Source organism: Leucopleurus acutus, assembly GCF_964270905.1.
Source record: "Leucopleurus acutus genome assembly, contig: HAP1_SCAFFOLD_509, whole genome shotgun sequence".
Lineage (NCBI taxonomy): Eukaryota > Metazoa > Chordata > Mammalia > Artiodactyla > Delphinidae > Leucopleurus > Leucopleurus acutus.
Genome location: NW_028138868.1, coordinates 40,719 through 61,928, shown reverse-complemented (window position 1 = coordinate 61,928; position 21,210 = coordinate 40,719). Strand labels below are relative to the sequence as shown.

The window sequence follows — 21,210 nt, the reverse complement described above, 5'->3', positions numbered from 1 at the left end:
ACTTCTTAGCATCTTGTCTTGTCTACCTATTATACATGGAAAATACTGCAAGGGAACACTGTTGCTGAATCCAGCTCCGTTCTCTGAATCTTTAACTCTCTCTGTGATTTTGGTCCTTAAAATTCTAGCTGCCTTGTTATTTCTCAATTCCAACTCTGGTTTCCTTAGTCCTATGACATTGTCCTAAGATCTACTGCCTTTTCTACCTCTTAGGAGCCACATTTGGTTTCTCAGACTTTTGCTCTTCATCAGTAGTTTCTAAATGACTGGGCTAGAAACGCATGTGCAGAATATTGTTCTCACTTCAGTGAGTTTCTTTCTCTATTTTACTTTTCTAGGTCATGGCTACCTCAGTAGCTTTCTAACACTCACAGTCAAATGTTTCTTATGATTTATCTGGCCTTTCTAGTTCTGGGGTAAACATTTTCATACCTTCCAATCCAATTTGAGTAATGTATTGTTTTTACAGTGCATTAGTGGAAATTAAATGGTAAATTCAGTCAGTCATTTCATACATCAAAAAGGAAAATCAGTCAACACAACTGTCTGACTGAAATGAATGAAGAAAACAATTCAAGGTAAACAACTGTCCCAGTAGACTTGTATAAATACAGTAGTGGTGTCAGGTGCAGAATTAATCTTTCCTCACCCTTAACTGCAGAACACTCTGCCAGCCAATTCAGTCACTCAAATGATACTGAATTATAATATTCCAGTTTCATTTACTCTCAGTTACTGGTGACTGCCCTTCCTTCTCCTTCATCTGTCCATCAGTGGAGAATGTCAGAGCAGGAGAATAGTAATATTGGCATATTGTAATGCACTGTCTTGAATTCTACAGCTTCAAAATTCTTAGGCTAACTCAATGATCTTAAAGAGCCTGGTGCAGAAAGGATATGTGAATTAAATCCCAGACCACTGGCTGACCCTTCCAGCACTAACATCCCTTATTCCTGGTTCTAATATATCACAGAATACTCAAGAGGAAAGTTTTGAGTGGTCAGCAGAAATATGGCTCCAAAGCAGGCACACGGAAAAGAAATGTTGTCATCTATGAACCACTTTAAAGTTGACTTGTCTTTTACTCATAAACCAGATTCAGTGTGAATTCTGTTCTGCTAACTGTTAGAGAATCTGTTGGAGGAGTGTGGGCAATTCTTTTGAATTTTTTACTATCTTTTTGGTTTTTTAACATCTTTATTGGAGTATAATTGCTTTACAATGCTGTGTTAGTTTCTGCTTTATAACAAAGTGAATCAGCTATACATATACATATATCCCCATATGTCTTCCCTCTTGCGTCTCCCTCCCTCCCACCCTCCCTACCCCACCCCTCTAGGTGGTCACAGAGCACGGAGCTGATCTCCCTGTGCTATGTGGCTACTTCCCACTAGTATCTATTTTACATTTGGTAGTGTATATATGTCCAAGCCACTCTGTCACTTCATCCCAGCTTACCCTTCCCCCTCCCCGTGTCCTCAAGTCCATTCTCTACATCTGCGTCTTTATTCCTGTCCTGCCCCTAGGTTCTTCAGAACAATTTTTTTTTAGATTCCATATATCTGCATTAGCGTAAGGTATTTTTCTCTTTCTGACTTATTTCACTCTGTATGACAGTCTCTAGGCCCATCCACCTCACTGCAAATAACTCAATTTCATTTCTTTTTATGGCTGAGTAATATTCCATTGTATATATGTGCCACATCTTCTTCATCATTCATCTGTCGATGGACACTTAGGTTGCTTCCATGTCCTGGCGATTGTAGATAGTGCTGCAGTGAACATGGTGGTACATGTCTCTTTTCGAATTATGGTTTTTTTAGGGTATATGCCCAGTAGTGGGATTGCTGGGTCGTATGGTAGTTTTATTTTTAGTTTTTTAGGGAACCTCCATACTGTAGTACATAGTGGCTGTATCAATGTATATTCCCACCAACAGTGCAAGAGGGTTCCCTTTTGTCCACACCCTCTCCAGCATTTATTGTTTGTAGATTTTTTAATGATGGCCATTCTGACTGGTCACACAAAAAACTCTGGCATGGTGTTCACCATCTAGCTAATCCTAACATGCAGACATTTATGAGAGTAAAGTCAGGTCTTTGCCAGAGTGGGTTGCGTATTTGGGCAACTGGGTCAAATCAAGAAGGGCAAATGTAGGCTGCCAGAGTAAATAAGGAGAGGAAAAACAAAAAGAGCGAGACATATCATTCATCAGTGATTTCCCCCCCAATATTCTTAGCCTCCACCTATCTCCATCTTACTGGTAACACAGGAAATAGACTGAAGAATCAGGTAAAAGGTCTCTACAGAAAGTGAGGTAATATAGAAAATAAAAAAATGAAACATAAAATTGTAAATTTTCTTCCTAGGGATAATTGAGATGATACTTCAATAATAACATAAGATCAGGTGAAGTCTAAAGAAATTTTAGAAAACCCGGATAAAGTAAGAAGACATCTCTTCGCCAGCATCCGAATGTTAGAGAGACACCGAGACATGTGGGCCAAGTTCTGGAGAGAAGGGAAACACAGACACAAGCTTGACATTTGGTGCAGCTTTTCTCCTTGGGGCATTTGCTGATTCAACTCATACAACCTAGGAGCTGAAAAGCCAAGGAGTTCAAAAGAGTCTAACCACAGAAGCCAAACGGCAAGAGCTCATGCTAAAGGCAACAACTAATGGAATGACAAGCTACACGTATCCTTAGTCTCACAGGGCCGGGGGAACCATTACATTTAAAGCCTAACAAATACAAGGGTAGTTGGGAATAGGGAGAATCTAAACGTTCACATGCTAATCCCAAAGGGCAACACCCGTAGAGGAAGGACAAGACAGAAATAGAGCAACCTTCACACAGAGTGAAAAACGGTTTTGAATGAGCTCAAACTGAGAATGGACTAAGGTTTCCAGTCCCTATAGTAACTGTCTGCCATGGGCAAAAGAAAATCTTTTCAAGAGAACGATAACAACATCCTGAATGTGGAGGTATCTTTATAGTTTCCTAAAATAAGTTAAGCCCAATTTTAATATAAAAATAATTGGACATACCAGGAAAAAGACTAAATGATCAAAAGCTCAAAAAGAAAAAAAACAGAAAGAAGGAAAAAAGAAAATATAAATAGACACAGGAGGACAAGAGTTAATAGGCCTTGGTTAAAAAACAAAACAACTATGATTAAACAAAGAAAATAGACACATGGCAAATAAGTGTATGAAAAGATGCTACACATTCCATGTCATCAGGGAATTTTAAATTAGAACAATAATGAGATATCACTACACACCTATTCAAATGTCTAAAATCCAAATACTGAAATACCAAAGTTGTTGACGATGCAGAACAACTGGAATTCTCATTTGTTGCTAGGAAGATACTTGGCAGTTTCTTACAAAACTAAACATACTTTTACCATACAGTGATCTAGTAATCATGCTATTTGGTATTTACCCATAGGAACTGAAAAGTTACATCCACATAAAAACCTGCACATGGATGTTTATAACAGTTTTTTTCATAATTGCCAAAACTTGAAATCAACCAAGATGTTTGTCAATAGGTGAATGGATAAACGAACTATGGTATATCGGTACAAAGGAATAGCATTCAGCAATAAAGAGAAAAGGCTATGTAGCCATGAGAAGACATGGAAGAAGCTTAAATGCGTATTGCTAAGTGAAAAAAAGCCAATCTGCAAAGGCTACATGCATATTATATGATTGCAGCTATATGAAATTTAGGAAAAGGCAAAAGTGTGGAGACAGTCAAAAGATCAGTGGTTGCCAGAGGTTGTGGGGAGGGAGAAAAGGATGGGTGAAGCCCGGAATTTTAAAGGCAGAGAAACTCCTGTGTATGGTTCTGTAATGGTGGATACAGGCTATTGCACATTTGTCAAAAATCATATAATGTACAAAACAAAGAGTGAAGTCTAAAGTAAACCATGGACATTAGTTAGTAATAATGTGTCAATATTGGTTCATTAACTATAACAAATGTATTACACTAATGTAAGATATTAATAATAGGGGAAACTGGGTAGAGAGGTAAGGAGGTATGAGAACTCTGTCCTTTCTGCTTAATTTTTCTGTAAACCAGAAACGGCTCCGAAATAGTCTATTAATTTAAAAAACAAATCTAGACCTGCATACAAAACTTGCAGTAAATCCAACCATGCAGCATTATTCATAAGAGCCCCAAAGTGGAAATACCCCAAATGGCCATTTACTGTGAATGGATAGATGAAACATAGTAATATCTAGACCATGGAATATTATTCAGCCATAAAAAGAAATCAAGTACTGATGCATGCTACAACATGGATGAACCTTGAAAATATGCTAAGTAATTGTATGATTCCATTTGTATGCAATGTCCAGTCTAGACAAATCTGTAGAGACAAAGTATATTAGTGGCTGCCTAGGGTTTGGAGAAATGGGGGAGTGAGTGACCTATAATGGATTCTTTTTCTTTTGGGGGGTGGATGAAAGTTCTAAAATTGATTGTGGTGGTAGATGCATAACACATTAAATTGTACACTTTAAATAATATGGAAAGTAAATTATATCTCAATGAAACTATTATTTAAAATTATGATTAATGTATTAAAAAAGGACAACATGTACAATTTAAGCAAAACTTGTCTGTGAAATGCAACCAAAAGAAACTTCTAGAATTAAAAATGCTGAAATTAAGCACTCAGAAGATCAGTTGAACAGTACTTTAGTCAAACAAAAGAAAGGATTACAAATGTCAATTAAAAAATAACTACACTAAAATGTGGAGGGAAAATGACGGAAAACAGAGAAATAAGTACTTAAGACATACAGAGTATATATAAAACACTGTGTCTAGCCAGCCCCAAGTCACACAGCCTAGGGAGGAGACACACAGCCTACCTGAATCACAAGGACTTCTCCAAAGGAAAAATGAGGTTCTGATGCCAGAAGTGGATGGAATGAATTGCAAAGAAAAAGAACAATTGTAAAGTATAATCTAGATATACATCGGTAAATACATAGGTTCCCTGGGGTTGTGATCTGGTACAAACAATAAAAAAAAAAAAGGTAAGACTCATAGTAGAGGCTGCTAGATTCTGCTGAGGAAAATGTCCAGGGAGGGAAGAGTTGATTTATTTCATTATTTTTTTAGAGTCCACATATAAGTGACATCATGCACTATTTGTCTTTGTCTTATTTCACTTAGCATAGTGTCCTCCAGTTTTATCCATGTTGACTTAAATGATAGGATTTTCTTTTTTAAGGTTGAATAATATTCCATTGTGTATATATATACCATATTTCCTTTATCCATTAATCTACTATGGACACTTAGGTTGTTTCCATACCTTGGCTCTTGTGAATAATGCTACAATGAACATGGGAGTACAGATATCTCTTCTAATAATGATGATGTTTCCTTTGGATATATACACAGAAGTGGGAGTGAGGAAGAACTTATGACACAAATCGACCATGTGTAAAAGACGTTGTAGGAATGCAAAAGTCTGAACACCTAGGCAGAGTGTGGAGTATTTGGAAAGGTCATTGTTCAAGGTCATACATAGTTTAAAATTATGACATTTCAGTGAGCCTGTGTGCATGAAGGCTTGCTTATATTTTGGGATTTGAATATAGTTCAAAGAAGTGTTGCTAAATTTTCGATCAACATCAAAAACAGGGTGGAAATGTTTTTTCTTTTATTATGAAACTGCAGGAAAGGCAAGCCTAGAATTCTAGGCCCACTAGAATCTTCCCTGATAGTGCTAATTTAGGAGAAGAAGAAGGATCCAAGGCCATAGAACAATTTTGAAAGCAAAATAAGACTGCTGAGCCTTCACCCAGTGTATGAGATTAAGTTTTAATGGCATATGATGAAATGGCCATGACACAGCCAGCAGAGCTCATTGAGTTGTTGAAAATGGCTCTTGAAGTTACAGGAAATGAACAGTAGACATAGAAAAAGAACAAGGTAAATCCCAAAGAGTGGAAGGACAAAATTAATCAAGAGAAAAGTCAAAAATAGAGAAGAAAAGCAGTAAACTTGACAAATAAAACCAAAAGCTTGTTCTTTAGAAAGACCAATAAAATAAGCAATATTGGGCAAATACGATAGTGATGGGACTAGCTATAAAACAGAGATTTTTTTTTAAATTACAAAAGAATACCATGGTAGCTTTATACCAACACATTTGAAAATCTGGACAAAATGGCTGATTATTGATTAGTTATGTGCAGCCATTATTCACTCCTGTTTTGAGTAGAGAATACAAGTAGCTTTATGAAAATAGAAAATATAATCAAAGATATACACCTTAGAAAGACATCAGTTATTTTCCAATGTATTAAAAAATTAGAAGAGTCCTAATACAAAAATCAGATATGGAAAATTTACCCAAAAGTAACTAGAAGCACATTTCTTTTAAGATCTTAAATTCTACCTCATATTAGCAAATAGATTCCAGCAACATATTTTTAAAAAGTCATTATGATCAAGAGGGATTTATCACCATAAAGCAGATTTTTTCCCTAATTGGGATTCGGGCAGATGAGCTATGGGACTTTTCAAATCTCCAAAAATAATGACAAGAATAGTGACAGAAAAATAGGAGGCTGCAAGCAAAAACATTCAGGAAATGAGGAGAAATGAATGAGATTTAATAGATGATTATGACAGCCAGGACAGTACAGTTTGTTGGCACATACTTCATACAAGCTGAGGCTTTGGTTTTTTTGTTGTTTTGTTTTTGTTTTTCTTAATTAGGAGAAATGTCTTAGAAGCAGCACTGTGGGGGGGAAGAGAATGACAATCTAGTCTCTAAGCTCTACAACAGAGTTGTCCTTCTCTGAGGAGACAGTAAGGAAAGCTGTGTCATCAGGGGAAGTCAGTTTTTTTTTTTTTTTTGGCGGTACGCGGGCTTCTCACTGTTGTGGCCTCTCCCTTTGCGGAGCACAGGCTCCGGATGCGCAGGCTCAGCGGCCATGGCTCACGGGCCCAGCCGCTCCGCGGCACGTGGGATCTTCCCGGACTAGGGCACAGACCCGTGTCCCCTGCATCGGCAGGCGGACTCTCAATCACTGTGCCACCAGGGAAGGCCGGAAATCAGTTTTTTATTCAAGTCAGAAGATAAAGGAAACATTAAAGGAAAATACTGAAGATTGGGAATTTTGGTAATGACAGACTATATATTCTAAAGGATACACAGAAACTATTTGGGGAGTGAGAGATTGGAAAGAGACGGGAGATTAGATCAGATCAAGAGATGTAAGAGGTTATGGGGATAAAAATTAGTATTTAAATATCTTGAATGCTTGGACTTTTGGTAGTTACAGAGTAAAATGGGAATAAAAGCATGATGAGATTAATCCTGCTGGTCTTCTGGGGGAAGGTAAGTGGTGAAAACAGAGATAGGGAGACACGCTGACTGCACTGGTGGGGAGTACTGGTTATACACCATACTGGTGGGCTTTCAAAACGCTAAATGGAGGTGGGGTCCTGGCTAGGGAAGGGGAAGTCTATATCGACTTGGACAACAGAATTTGGGGGGGTGGTGATTTATTAAATCCAAGAGAGTAAAATATATCAAAAACAGTGGAGGTCGGGAATCAGACAATGTGAAGAAGTTGGGGAGAGAGGAGGAATTGATTGGGGGTGGGCTGTCCCTGAGTCATTACCTGGTAGTGAGCACTCCAGAGTAGAGGTTAAAAGACAGAGCTGGGGAGTAGAGGTTTACCTAATGCAGCGCTGGAATTAATTAGTTGAGGTAAAATATGTTTAGGAACATAGGAGTCTATCACTCACAAGTGTGGAAAAAAATTTCATCTCCCAGTAGAGACACTGCATTTTACACTTGCCATAAGGAAGATGAGTGTTGATGGGGGTCTGTATGATCATGGGCTGATGATCCATAACACATATAGTCATAAAGATAAATGGGTTCTAAGTGGATCTGGTGATAGATTCTATTCACACTTCTGGTACTTCTTATTAAAATGACTACAAACTCATTCCAGGGATATATGTTCTTTGCAATTAAAGATGAAAACCAGGCCCCTTAATGAGCCCGTATAGGGTAATACATTGTCTAGTATTAGCATCATGTTATTGCCACTTTTCAGGAAGCACTGTTCGCTAGAGTCTTTTCGTAATTTTACAGATAATCATGAAGTGTAATGTAATCATGGGAAAGCATTTACAGGAAAACTTCATTTATTTGGCATGACTGGGAAATAAATGTTCCTACCTTATTATTTTAGATAACTCAAACATCCCCCTGGAGAATCCAAAATTTAAAGAAAAAAAATCTGTTTTCAATGAACTTCTTTTACAATTTGTTGTTTCTTTAAATACGGTAAAAGAACATAATTTAATCCTTTCTTAACTACTTAGACTAAGCAGGCTAGAGTCATATCTGAAAGCTAGGTAGCCAAGACCAAGATATTTAACTTCTCTCAACTTTCCTTTTCTCTTCTATAAAGTCAATACCAATTTTATAGGGTCATTATGAGAATTTAATGAGATAATGCAAAGAGAGCTTAGCTCCATTTCTGTCACACAGAACACAATCAAGGGTACCTATGATTATCAGTAGCCTCATCAGATCAGCACCTTAATTAGTAACATCAAAATCTGCCTCCACTACAATCAAATGATGGCATCAGATCATATGACCCTCGACAAAATGACCCTAGACTACTGAGGTTTTGAATTACAGTTCTGTGTTTTTCAGTATCTTCACTCTTTGCTGCAATGTGTGTGCCTATACACAACTGCATTAATTTTTCTCTTCAACCACTGGATTTTCTGTTTCTAATATATTCTGGTATAACAAACTTGATACCTGAATTTTCTAAGACTGTGTAGACTAAATATAAAATTAATTTTGAATGAGAGCCAGAGGGCCTCTGTCATAAGCAAAGTCATGGATATTAGTGTATGAAATTGGTGACATCCACGTTGGTTATTGAGAAACATTTCTTGAATTCATCTCAACTTTTCAAATATTTGTCAGGCATCTGTTATATAAAGTCTAGATCACTGTCATAGCCTTTTATTTCATGATCAAATGCATTAGAGCACTTAATATGTTCAAGATGTGCTGCTGTACTAGGTATTAGGAATGCAAAAGTGATGAGCTAGGCCCTACTTTTAATTAGGGAGGCTGACCAGAATCTTCGCCATTGTAATATCTTAAGATTGGTACGGAGGATCAGGCTTAAGTTATTTTACCTAGACCTGAGTTTTCTAGGGGAAATGATATTTAACTTGGTTAAGTAAGAGTCAGACAAATAAATGAAGAGAAAGGCAGGGACATTGGAAGTGTAAAGGTCCAGAGGTAATAAAGAACTTGGAAAAGTTGATGACCTGAATAAAGCTCACTGTAGGCGAAACATAAAATGGAACCGGAGGATAATACCGAGTTGTAACGCTGAGTACGTACATTAAGCAGGGACACGGATATGCAGACTGTGTAAACCATGGTAAAGATTTTGGGCTTTTTTCCAAGGATTATGAAGGGCTGTTTAAAGGTTTAATCTGTGAAGTGATATACTCAGGCTTATGCTGAGTATATCATGTTTCAAAGGTCATTTTATGTTAACCACAGATAATGGATGGAGAGTACAAGTCAAGGGATGGGGGACGGTGAGCATGCTGCCCAGTGGTCCGGGGGGGAGACTGCAGTGACCCACACTAGAGCGTGGGCAGTACAAATGGTAGGGATTTTCACGAGGGAAAAACGGTACGACTTGAAGACCAATAGAATAAAGGGAGTGAAAGAGAGGTAGGTGTCAAGGCTGACTTTGTGTTGCCCAACTTCACAGATGGTGGTACAATTTACTGAACAAAGGAATACTGACAAGGGACCACACTTGAAAAAGAAGGTCGAGAACTGAGACTCAAAACTTGGCAAATTTGAGGTACCTTTGAAGTATATACTTATCCCCTGGGAAGGGGCCAAAAGGTACCCCAACTCTCCTCCTTCAAAGATTCATTACTGTGTGTATTCCAACCTCTTATGCTGTTCCATCAGTCAAAAGTCCTGATAGTATGTCCCAGCAAGGCCACTTCTAAATTTTTACCAAGAGGAAATGAAAGTATATCATCCACACAAAGACTTGTAGACAAATATTCCTAACAGATTTAGTTATAAAAGACAAGACTGGAAACAACCCAAATGCCCATCAGGGAGTGCAAAGTTAAACTGTGGTATATTCTTGTAGTGGAATACTATTCAGCCATAAATAAGTAAGTGAATAAATGGAGTAAGCTATTGATATGTTCAATGACATGAATGTATCTCAAAATCATTATGCTGAGTAAAATAACCCAGACCAAGAAAAAAAAAGCATAATGCCATTTTTATAAAATTCTAGAAAATGTAAACTAATATATAGTGAGTAAAGCATAGAGAGAAGAAAGAATTGCAAAGCTGCACAAGAAAACACTGGGAATTATAACATATTTGGTATTTTGATTGGGATGATGGGTTTGTGGGTCTACGCATATATTAAAACTCACAGTATTTAGTATACTTTAAATATGAACAATGTATTGTGTGTAAATTGTACCTCAATAAAGTTATTAAAAAGTCAACCCCCTGATCACCTGCTTCTAACCAGGTGAGCTCTCATTCCCTGTTCTATGTCCCATCATAACAACCTGTTTGATAATTAGCAGCATACCTGTTTGCTCCTTCTCTCCCTGTGGATTTCCAGCTGGGCGCCAAAAGAGATTAAGCCCCTTTTGTTCCATGTGTCTCTTACAAACCTAACACAGTGAATAAAAGGATGAAGCATTGGTAGTCTCACTCATGCTGGTAAATATCTGAGAATGAACACCTTTTCCTATCAAATCAGGTCCTACGAGGACAGGGCAATAGGGGATGGATCAATGGTGGATACTAGGAAAGGTGTCTGCTTACTGTGCTCTCATATGCAAGTGAGGGACAGGAGGGTAAACAGGAGAGGGAGTGAGATAGTTAGGAAACAATGCTTTAACTTGAGACACATGTAGAAACCAGTAAAGAAAAATCTACGTGGAGGTGGAACACAATACAAAAACTATCCCATTTAATTTATGCTACCTATGAGACATCAAAGAACAATGCTTACATTTTAGGAATGGTTTTGGACGTGCAAATCGAGAGGGAGATTTTGTGCATATGTTAGATGCAGCCATCAGGGAACACCCATTCTGGATTGAAGCAATGTCACGTCACTTGGGGTTTCACTGTCATTCAGCTTCACTCTGAGCTCACTGCCCTCAGGAAGCTAGCAGGTTAGACGCTTTAACTGAGAAGGGAAAGCTTTGAGTCCTGGGAGATATTCCTGTAGCTGAGAGTTTAATTTTAACTAAATGGAAATGGCTCATGACATAAAAGCAAGATGGAGCCTTTATGGAACATTTTAGGATTGTACATGGCGGCAGTCCCAAGATGAAAAACCAGGGTACAAAGGTAATCTGAAAAAGATGCCTGTAGGGTCACTTAAAGCATCTGAAATGACCTACCATGGAAAATAAAATCCTAATGGGCAAATCCTTGTGCTTTATCTATACATACAAATGGAAAGTTAAATAGTTATCTAGCTGTTTTTAGATATTCAGTTTTATGCAAACGATGTTATTCTTAACGGCATTTTTGTAAGGCCCTCATTGCATACCATTTTAATTAAATTTTCATTTATTTAGCCACTGTGTTCACTGCCACAGAGCTGTAAATTCTAATTTAAGATATAATTATTTCCTGATTTCAAGGATTAGCCTCTCCCTGTGCTACTTAAATAATACTTAAATAATATGATAGAAATTCTGTGATTCAACACTCAACTGAAAGATAAGAACAGTGTTTCAAGGGGGTTGGAAGCAGAGAGATCTATGTAAGCAATATGGAACAAGTAATTTTGCAAAGAAGAGATGGGCTTTGAGGCTACTCTTGAAGGATTCTTGAACTGGGGAAGTGATATAAGATAGAGAAGGGCATCCACATAGGAGAACAGGAGGAGTACAAGAGAGATACCACAGAAAGCTCTCAGGTTTCCCTCCTTGTTAAAAAAAAAAAATCTTATGGTGTCTGAGTTTGTTCAAAGTCTAAGGAAAATATTAGCATAGCAGGGCTTCTCTATAATGGTGTAATGATCGAACCTGAAATAGAAACCACCTCAGGACAGAGGGAGGGTAAAAAGGTGTCAATTTCTCATTGTCTCCCATCAACACCCACTGTAGACATAGTTCATAGATTAAAATCTTTTTTGACTGTGGACCTCAGATTGGACTGCCTGGGAATATGGTGTTCCACAGCACAGGCTAGTTTTATCTGTTTCTGGATTTATTTTTATGCTTATTTTAAACTTCTGTAGTGAGAGATACTCTAGCAGGGTACTAAATATCAAAATGGAATTCGTCTTTAATAATGGCTTGAAAGTTAATCTGGGTTAGTGATTATAAAATTATAGATATTAGTATTTCCCTACTGTGTGATGAAAGCAACCCATGCTATACCATGCATTTAAGAAATGTCACCACACAAATCCCAAGATGGTCTTCCTCCACAATTCCAATGGCCAAATCCTTCAGGAACAGAATGCCATCCTCTTCTTAAATAATAATGTTAGATATAGTACTATTTTTAGAGTTACTTGAGGGTTTGTTTTCTTGGTTTTTGCCGTACGCGGGCCTCTCACTGTCGTGGCCTCTCCCATTGCGGAGCACAGGCTCCGGATGCACAGGCTCAGCAGCCATGGCTCACGGGCCCAGCCGCTCCACAGCATGTGGGATCTTCCCGGACTGGGGCACGAACCCGTGTCCCCTGCATCGGCAGGCAGACTCTCAGCCACTGCGCCACCAGGGAAACCCTGTTTTTTTTTTTTTGATGTTAACTATAACAGCCCAAGTAGGAGGCATAACCAATATGAGAGGCAGATCAACTTGCCTAGGGCCACAGATACCGCAAATAAAAGAAAATAATTTTAACACGTATTTAATATTTTACAGGTTCTAGGCAAGATTCTATGAACTTTCACATACGTTAAAATCACCATAACAACTGTGTGAAGAGAATATGATTAGCCCAATTTTATGGATGAGGAGACCGAGGCTCAGTAAGATTAAAAGCTACAGAACACAGATATAAACTCAGGTCATCTGACCCCAATCCCAATATTCTGTGTAATCATCATGATTAAAGTAACATGTATTAGGTACTTGCTCTATGCCATCTTCTCTGCTAAGTGTTTTATATAAATCATCTCATTCCCAGCATAATGTCCCTAGAAAGGAATATCACTGGCTAACATTCACAGATTCAGAAACAGGTTGATCAAGGTCACGCAGCTGATAAGTAACCCAGCTACAACTTGAAATCTGAGTTTAGAACTAACACTCTTTATTAATATATTTTGCTGCCTCTTAAAGGATAGTGCAATCCTAAAAGTGCATTCAGTTACAGGTATTAGGACCTTATTCAGGCAATATCTATGTGATAAAGTGAGGGAGAAAATCCATTCTCTTGGGGAATCAGACAGCAAGCACACATTGAAATCTCATTAGAAATTAGTTACAGCAAATAATACGTTTAAATGTTTCAGTATATCATCCTCCTCCACAAAAAGGACACTTCCACTTTCGCTTAATATCCTATCCTTAATTAGCAATGACAAGAGCCTCAATTATGGATTGCTTTCTATATGTGCCTAAAGCCATGCTTAGCAATTTATATAAAATATCTCATTTAATCCTCACAACCAGACTATTAAGTCTATGATTTCTTCCTGTCAATCAAGGGAACAGTATACAAAGCTCAAAGAACTCGAACAGGTACTAACCTACCTAGTTAAGGGAAGCAGAGCAATTCTGGCCCACAAACACCTTGGAAGCTAATCATCTCTGCCTTTCACATGGAAGCCACAGTTGTGAGATTATTCAGCAGTCACCCGGTGAGATGTAATGCATTTTATCTGATACGACTGTGGGAAATGTGCTATAAAAATAAACCCAGTGTGCCTTGCTTGTTGTGCCGAAGAAACCTCCCTGGACAGTGTGAGTGGATAAAATATTGAAGAAATATTGCTGCCCATGATTAGAGTTAGAGGAATGGAAAACAATGAAGCATATATTTGAGAAGGGGATAAACAGCCACAGACTTCCTTACTTTTGTCCAGAGAATGTGAGCAATTCAGCAAAGAGCTCCTAGCCTTCATCTGTGTAAAACTATTGCTAGATGTTAACTTGCCAGGGCTGCAGGACCCAGCACCTCCTGCATGTATACCCTGTCAATGGAATGTGAGCAAAGGTAATGAATGTCACTTCTGGGATGGAGTGATTAAGAGCAGAGCCTCTACACCCTTTTCTCCTCTGTCTTCCAACTACATTCCAAAGGCTTTGAGGCCCTAGGAAATAGAGTCAGGACATAGAAGAAGCCTGGGCTCCTAATTCACTTCATGGAGAAAAGATCTCAGCAAATAAAAAATATCATGTTGGATTATGTCCTTAAAAGCACAAACTCTATTAGATAGATTCCATCTTGGGCAGGTGAATACTCAAATACATAATAAGACTAAATAAAATATTTTTCTCCAGATATTCTGTTCATAAGACTATAATGATACTTGTCCAACTGTACAATAATTATGTGTTAACCTCTATGACTCCCCTCAAGACTGGGAGACCCTCCAAGGTAATGATAATGACTTTTTCACCTTTCCAGCTCAGCACCTAGATCAATACCAGGTACAGTATCCACAGTAACAAATATTTTGTGAATATATGAATGATGTGTAAATAGATGAATACAAGTATGAATAAATGAGTGAAGAGACTGGAGTATACAGAGAATAAAACAATTATTTTCATAACAAGACCACACAAATTACTTTCCATTTGACTTTAGAATGCATTTTTGAACTTATATTTAAATGTGGGTGTGTCCAAATCAATTCAAAATCATTCAAATAATAGAATTAAGTCAAACCATGAGAGGTTAAAAAAAAGAAAAGGAAAAAGCTTGTCTCTTGTGTTCTTCATCCTCAATTTCTCTCCCTAAACCTTTCTGGCTTAGGCAAAGCACCAACCTAACTTGAATTGTCCTTTTTCATTCAAAGTGTGTTACCTTCCTGCTGAGCGTCTTAAGTAAAAGATAAAGAATAAGTATGTTCTCAGCTCCTGTGAGGCTGCAGGTTTAGTCTAGGTAAAGAAAGGGTAAAATAGAGAAGTTTGCCATTTTTTATATTACTTTCAAAGTTCTTCAAGGCTGTTTTAAGTCACATACCTGAATCAGAGGGTACCAAGCAGTCTGCTTAGGTATACAGTTCTGAATCTAATGTTTGTAAGTGGGACATGAGATAATGATCCCCTCAACCCTTGGGGCTGCCTGGTACAGCCTGGGTTACCCAGAACCCTGGAACTATTCACATTCAGCCACAAATAGCCTCTCTAGGATCTCCCAGGAAGGTTACCCGAGAGAGAGAGTCAGACAAAAGGTCAAAAGTGGTCTCGGATGGCAGACACCGTGAGAAACGCCACACCCATGGGTCCATCAAAGTTCTCTCGCCATTCAACCAGCGGGCATCAACTTGTGCAACAGCCAGCGGCAAGTATACCAATGCTCATGGTGAACAAGAGATTGCTAGGATTGCTACAAGAACTAATGATCCAGAGCAAAGATACAGCAGGTCAGGGGCGGGAGTCCCAGGAGACCTTGTCAGCGTGGGTTTAGGTGGTTCCCCGCCCATCTCTCTCTTCATGTAAAGATGATATGACCGCCTAGTGGATGTGAAGGCTCTACCACAGTCTGTGCCTTCTACCATCATTATTGGGACATACCTTACAAAAGCAACCACCAACTTGGAACGAAATCAGTCTCATACACATCATCAGATGATACTGCAATGAGTTTTTGTGTGCCAAAGAAAGAAGAAACTAGATTCTTTGAAAAACACTGGCTTGAAAATTTCTGATCGTAAAAATGATTAAAATTCTCTTGTCTAATGTGATGATCAAAAATAGAGAGATGTTATTAAAACATTGATTAGAATTACAGTCACAACTTCAAGAATAAGACCTGGTAAACAAAACAAAACAAACAAAAAAACCAAAAAACACTTATGTTTGTGGAAGCAACTACAAGTTTCTCAGTAAAAATCCTGAAAAGCATTACTTGAAAATTATGTAAATTAAGTATTTGATATCTTTCCCAATACTTTATACTTTATTATGGCTTGTTATTTTAAATTTTTATTTATATTAGTTGTTTTACTTTATCATTGTTTAATATAAAGGCTATACAATTTTTACCAAGCTCCATTTAGATCCCCTCTAGTTTATTCTAGTATAGCATACAAGTATCATTTAATAAGTGTGCCATGAAGTGAAAACAGTAAGCAGTAGTACCTACCTATATAAGCAGCATATTAATATTCACAACTAGACAATGCGTTCTAGAGTCGAAGGGGGCAGAACCCAGAACATACCCTTAGCCTACTGATTAGGTAAATATTCAATTTAAGATGATATATTCCCTAGACCACACAAAAAATAGATACCAGTGTAATCGTAAGATTTGAGGTCTGTAATTTTATCTAGCAATGTAGCCCTGAAGGCAGCAATTGCTGGTGTTTCATGAATTAATTGCCTATCGTGGAGCTTTTCAACATAGAATACAAATTAATCCCACACACCTTACTATTATAAAATTTACTTACATTTTTCATGACACATGCAGAATCTAAAGATTTATAAATATGGAGTAGATAATGCTTTCCATTTAAATTTGGCATCAAGCCATTGCTCTGAGCCCAAAATAACAATGCAGACAACGCTGGTTTAAAAAAAATCCCAGATTTACTTAATTTTGGCTGTTTGTTCCTTTGCCTAAGTGTTTGTTTTTTCTTTTTTTTTAATCTTACTCTCTAAAGCCAAGCCAAAGTTCTTTCTTCGAAGAATCAGATTTTTTGACTGATGGTGAAGCAGATGGATCACAAAATTAGGAGGTAGGACAACTGGATATTTCTGATTACAACTCTTTTACAGATTTGTTTGCTGAGTATGGTTTTTTGCTTCTTATTTGAGCTAGAGTTTCCTCATCACTAGAATGAAGGTTTTCATTAAATATATCTGAGTGTTCTTTTCAGCATCATGTGAATTTGTGATCCTGTTTAACTTGTTGCAGAAAAAATTTAAATGTATATAATCTTAGAAGTATTTATACTAGTTATAAATTCAAACAAAGTAGGGATTTTAAACGCTGAATTATCCTGATTTTATGCCATGCTGCCACTAATAAACAAACAGCAAGTTCCCTGATAGTGATTCTCTATTATGGGATATTGATATATTTTGGGATTTGGAAGTTGGATTGATCTCCCCCTGTTTACAAGATACAACTTTCTGATTTGCCACCTGCTATGTCTCCTATTCATCTTTTTTTTTTTTTTTTTTTTTTTTTTGGCGGTACGCGGGCCTCTCACTGTTGTGGCCTCTCCCGTTGCGGAGCACAGGCTCCGGACGCGCAGGCTCAACGGCCATGGCTCACGGGCCCAGCCGCTCCGCGGCATGTGGGATCTTCCCGGACCGGGGCACGAACCCGTGTCCCCTGCATCGGCAGGCGGACTCCCAACCACTGCGCCACCAGGGAAGCCCCTATTCATCTTTTTGTAAGACTTTTTAAACATTAAGCAAAACCCTCATGGTACAGAATTTCCCACAAGTGGCCCACAGTTGAACAGTAGGATTCAACTGAGACTTGAAGATGGGCCACACGCAGCACACCCTGCTGACATGTTCCTCTACCCACGTCCCTCCTTTTCTCACTGCCTGGTAATTGAAGTGTATTTTTGTCAGTGGTGTCAAAGCCTGTCTCCTAGGCTGTCTTATTATTTTTAAATCCCCGACAAGTCCACCACAGTGAACCAGCTCCTTGCACTTTATAGGTGCTCAAGATCTATTGGCCAAACCAACACGTCTCTCTCAGTTTCTCTAGACTTGTAGGTCCTTAACTGTAGACCCTAGGGTGACTGGGAGACACAGCAGCTGGCCTGGAAGAAACTGTGCATAAACCACAAATTTTTACTTATGCAGCTTAGTGCATTAATTCTGGATAAGCACATGATAGAATGTCATATGTGTGAATTTTATTTTTCAGGTGTAGTGATGGTGGGAAAGAGGCTGGCAATAGCTATTGTAGACCACACTGCATTACAAAAAATCTGATAAATCCAAGCAATTCAATTCAAAATGGTCAATTAAGGGGAAAAATGCAGTCACTTAACTTGATAATTCTACATGATACATTAAGTCTCTCACAGACTCCACCACAATGAAAGCGAAAAGAGTTGAACGAAGGTAGAGGAAGATTTTCTTTAAGGTCCACTACTTGATTTCTTTTAGCTCCTAAATATGTGGGAAGCAGTAAAGCATGGTGCTCAGGCCATTGTACTCACCTGATCTTGGAGTTGGGCAGTGTAATTTGTGCACTGGCTGAACAGATGGATAACTGATCATAGGCAAATTCTTAACTTTTCTCTTCCTCAGTGTCTTCATCTGTAAAATGGGGATATTATTGGTACTTACTTCTTAAGAGCTTTGTGAGGATTAACTACACTAATCCATGGACAAGAGACATGTTGTCTACATAACAGATGCCCAATAAGTTACAGTGATTGTGTTGTGTTGTTGATACTGCCCATGACAACAATGATGGCATGTGTCTATTTTTATCATTATAGTGTGATTACACGTCATATATGTTGTATCTCCTTGTTCTGAGATTAACATAGCCTCTTTTAAAAACCACCAAAAGGCTCAACAGTATTGGTGAGAAACATCTGTGAGCAACAAACATTCAGACACAAACATTCAATTAAGACGACCGCTTCCAGAAGCAGTCTCTGAAGCATGTCTGATCTAGAAGGGATGCCCCCATGCACTTCCTGCTGGGAGAGAATCTTCTATTGTTGCCAGTCAGGATCATTCCCTGTTGGTTTAAATTAACCTGAAAAATCCTCAGCAGTTTAGGTACGTTTAGCTCAACATCGCAGATTGTTTATACCTGTGATGCACGCACGTCAAAAGAAAACAACAACTGAGCCACTGGCTTAGGGTTTCCAGCTGAAGCTACAGCGGTTCTTTTCTGTAAGCACAGGAAATCAGCCAAGCTCAGTTTGCTTAAGACATTCAGCTAAACCGCTTGCTTTGTCAGAGCGCTCTCTCCCAGGAACGACCAAGATATTCCGAATCATTTACTTCTTTCCCATTTGCCATTCTTTTCATGAGGTGGATTCCCCAATCGTAAACACAAAGAAAGTGTTTAATCAGAAGCAGCCAGAAGTGATTGGTGATAACTGGGATTTAATGGCTCAATCTCAAATCTAGTTTCAGTTGTGTTTCACCAGAGATTTTTCAGATTCTTGCTATGAGAGTTTGGCAGAAGACAATAAAAATCATGATTTCTTCACTTTTTTCTGATGTTTTGCTATGGCGCTAAATAATATGTTCAGTATTCCCCTGGAAATATATAAAGCACTTGACGTGGTGTGTTCATCACTTGCCTCTGACTAAAATGTCCAAATGACTGAGAATTAATGAAAATCATTATGGATAGGAGCAAAGGATGTGTACCAAGATGTTCACTAAAGCACTGTCTACAATTGTGAAAATGAAAACATATATTATAAACTGTATAACAATAGGCATGAAGTATTTACTACTACATGGACTACTATGAAACCATTAAAATAATGATGTAGAAACAAAAAAATGTGAAAAATGGGTTTTAAAATTAAACAATAACACACTAATATTAGATTATTTAGTTATTATTCTGGGTCCAACCAGAAGAAAAACAAACAGTAATTTGAGCATGGAAAGTGTAATGAAAAAACTATTAATTATGAAAGACGATTAGAGTAAGGAAGGAATGGCCAGCGACAAGTAAAGAGAACGCCAAAACACACAGCAGAAATAAGGAGAGCCGCTAACCCTCCAGTTGAAAAGAAGACCTCCTCCTCCCTGCCCACAGGACTGAGGTCCAGACCCGGTTGAAAAGAGCATGACTGTGGCTCACTGGATGGTAAAGAAGCTGCTGTGGTGTCTCCTGGTGGAACTTTCTGGAAATATGCCCTCTGTAAGTTGCTGGAAATCCACATTCTAGGGTTCCAGTAAAACTATGCACGGGGAGATTTCTCACCTGAGGCGCTACTCCAAAACTGCTTGATAGAAGATGCTGACGGAAGCTGTCATCCACCGCGCTCTCTACGCACTGCTGAAGCCGACTACCGGAGAAGTTCTGAGCCCCGGGAGCAGGGCTGAGGACGCCCTCGGAGCTGCAGGAGTGAGTGGGTGCTGAAGACGCCACCAAGAGCCTTCCCAGCAAGCACCGGGGCATCACGAAGCAACACCTTCCTTAGGTGCCATCAATTAGGAAAGCCTAACATCACACGAGCTGGCCAAGGAAAAACTATTTAAAGGACCCATAGCACTTTTCACAGAGCAAGTAACAAAAGAGTGAATTTCGAGCTGAGAGGCGGTAACCAATGTTACCTCAAGAAAAATTAAATTAAAACGGAGTTGTTGTTGTTTTTTTTTTTTTTGCGGTACACGGGCCTCTCACTGTTGTGGCCTCTCCCGTTGCGGAGCACAGGCTCCGGACGTGCAGGCTCAGCGGCCATGGCTCACGGGCCCAGCCACTCCGCGGCATGTGGGACCTTCCCGGACCGGGGCACGAATCCGCGTCCCCTGCATCGGCAGGCAGACTCTCAACCACTGCGCCACCAGGGAAGCCCTAAAAAGGAGTTTTTATCACATAATCAGTGAAATGCAAATTCAGGCAATAAGATGCCATTTTTGACTAAAAAACAAACTGACACAAAGAGTATATAATATTAAAACGTTAACAATGGCTCTCTTTGGGTGGGAAATTACCAGTGAATTTCTCATTTTTCTTGGAGCATTGCCATATTCCTACAATATAAATGTACATAAATTTCCAATGCACAAAAATAAAATACAATTATCAACTCAGCTACCCAATAAACAATATTCACTCAATAACTTTTACTCTGTATTTAATTACAGCATAAAATGTAAGAACAAATGCAATATGGATGCTGCATATTAAAGGAACTCGATCAGTCTTACTCATTTTGTGGAATCAAGGAAAGGACCATTCAAGCGTTTCCATGAGTTTCTCTTCCATTCCACCTAAAACTCCCTCTTGCTGGAGGAAT

The 21,210-nt window shown here is 38.6% G+C and overlaps 1 protein-coding gene across 13 annotated transcripts in view; it reads right to left on the bottom strand.

The window, feature by feature from the left end:
* LOC309978968 (uncharacterized protein) overlaps positions 1 to 20,761 on the bottom strand; it is a 48,670-nt gene extending 27,909 nt beyond the window's left edge. For 10 of the 13 annotated variants that reach the window (XR_014327173.1, XR_014327174.1, XR_014327175.1 and 7 more), the window contains exons 1-2: positions 20,172 to 20,761; positions 18,427 to 18,526 (exon numbers count right to left, since the gene is read on the bottom strand). Coding sequence is in view for 3 of the 13 variants with exons in the window: in XM_082865797.1 (XP_082721923.1) it covers positions 18,427 to 18,526; positions 20,172 to 20,369 (298 nt within the window). In the remaining 10 variants the exon portion in view is untranslated. Of the gene's footprint in view, positions 1 to 18,426; positions 18,987 to 20,171 lie in introns of those variants that run through there. The other 3 variants (XR_014327180.1, XR_014327181.1, XM_082865795.1) reach the window with 1 other exon arrangement.
* Between the last annotated feature and the right edge of the window lie 449 nt (positions 20,762 to 21,210).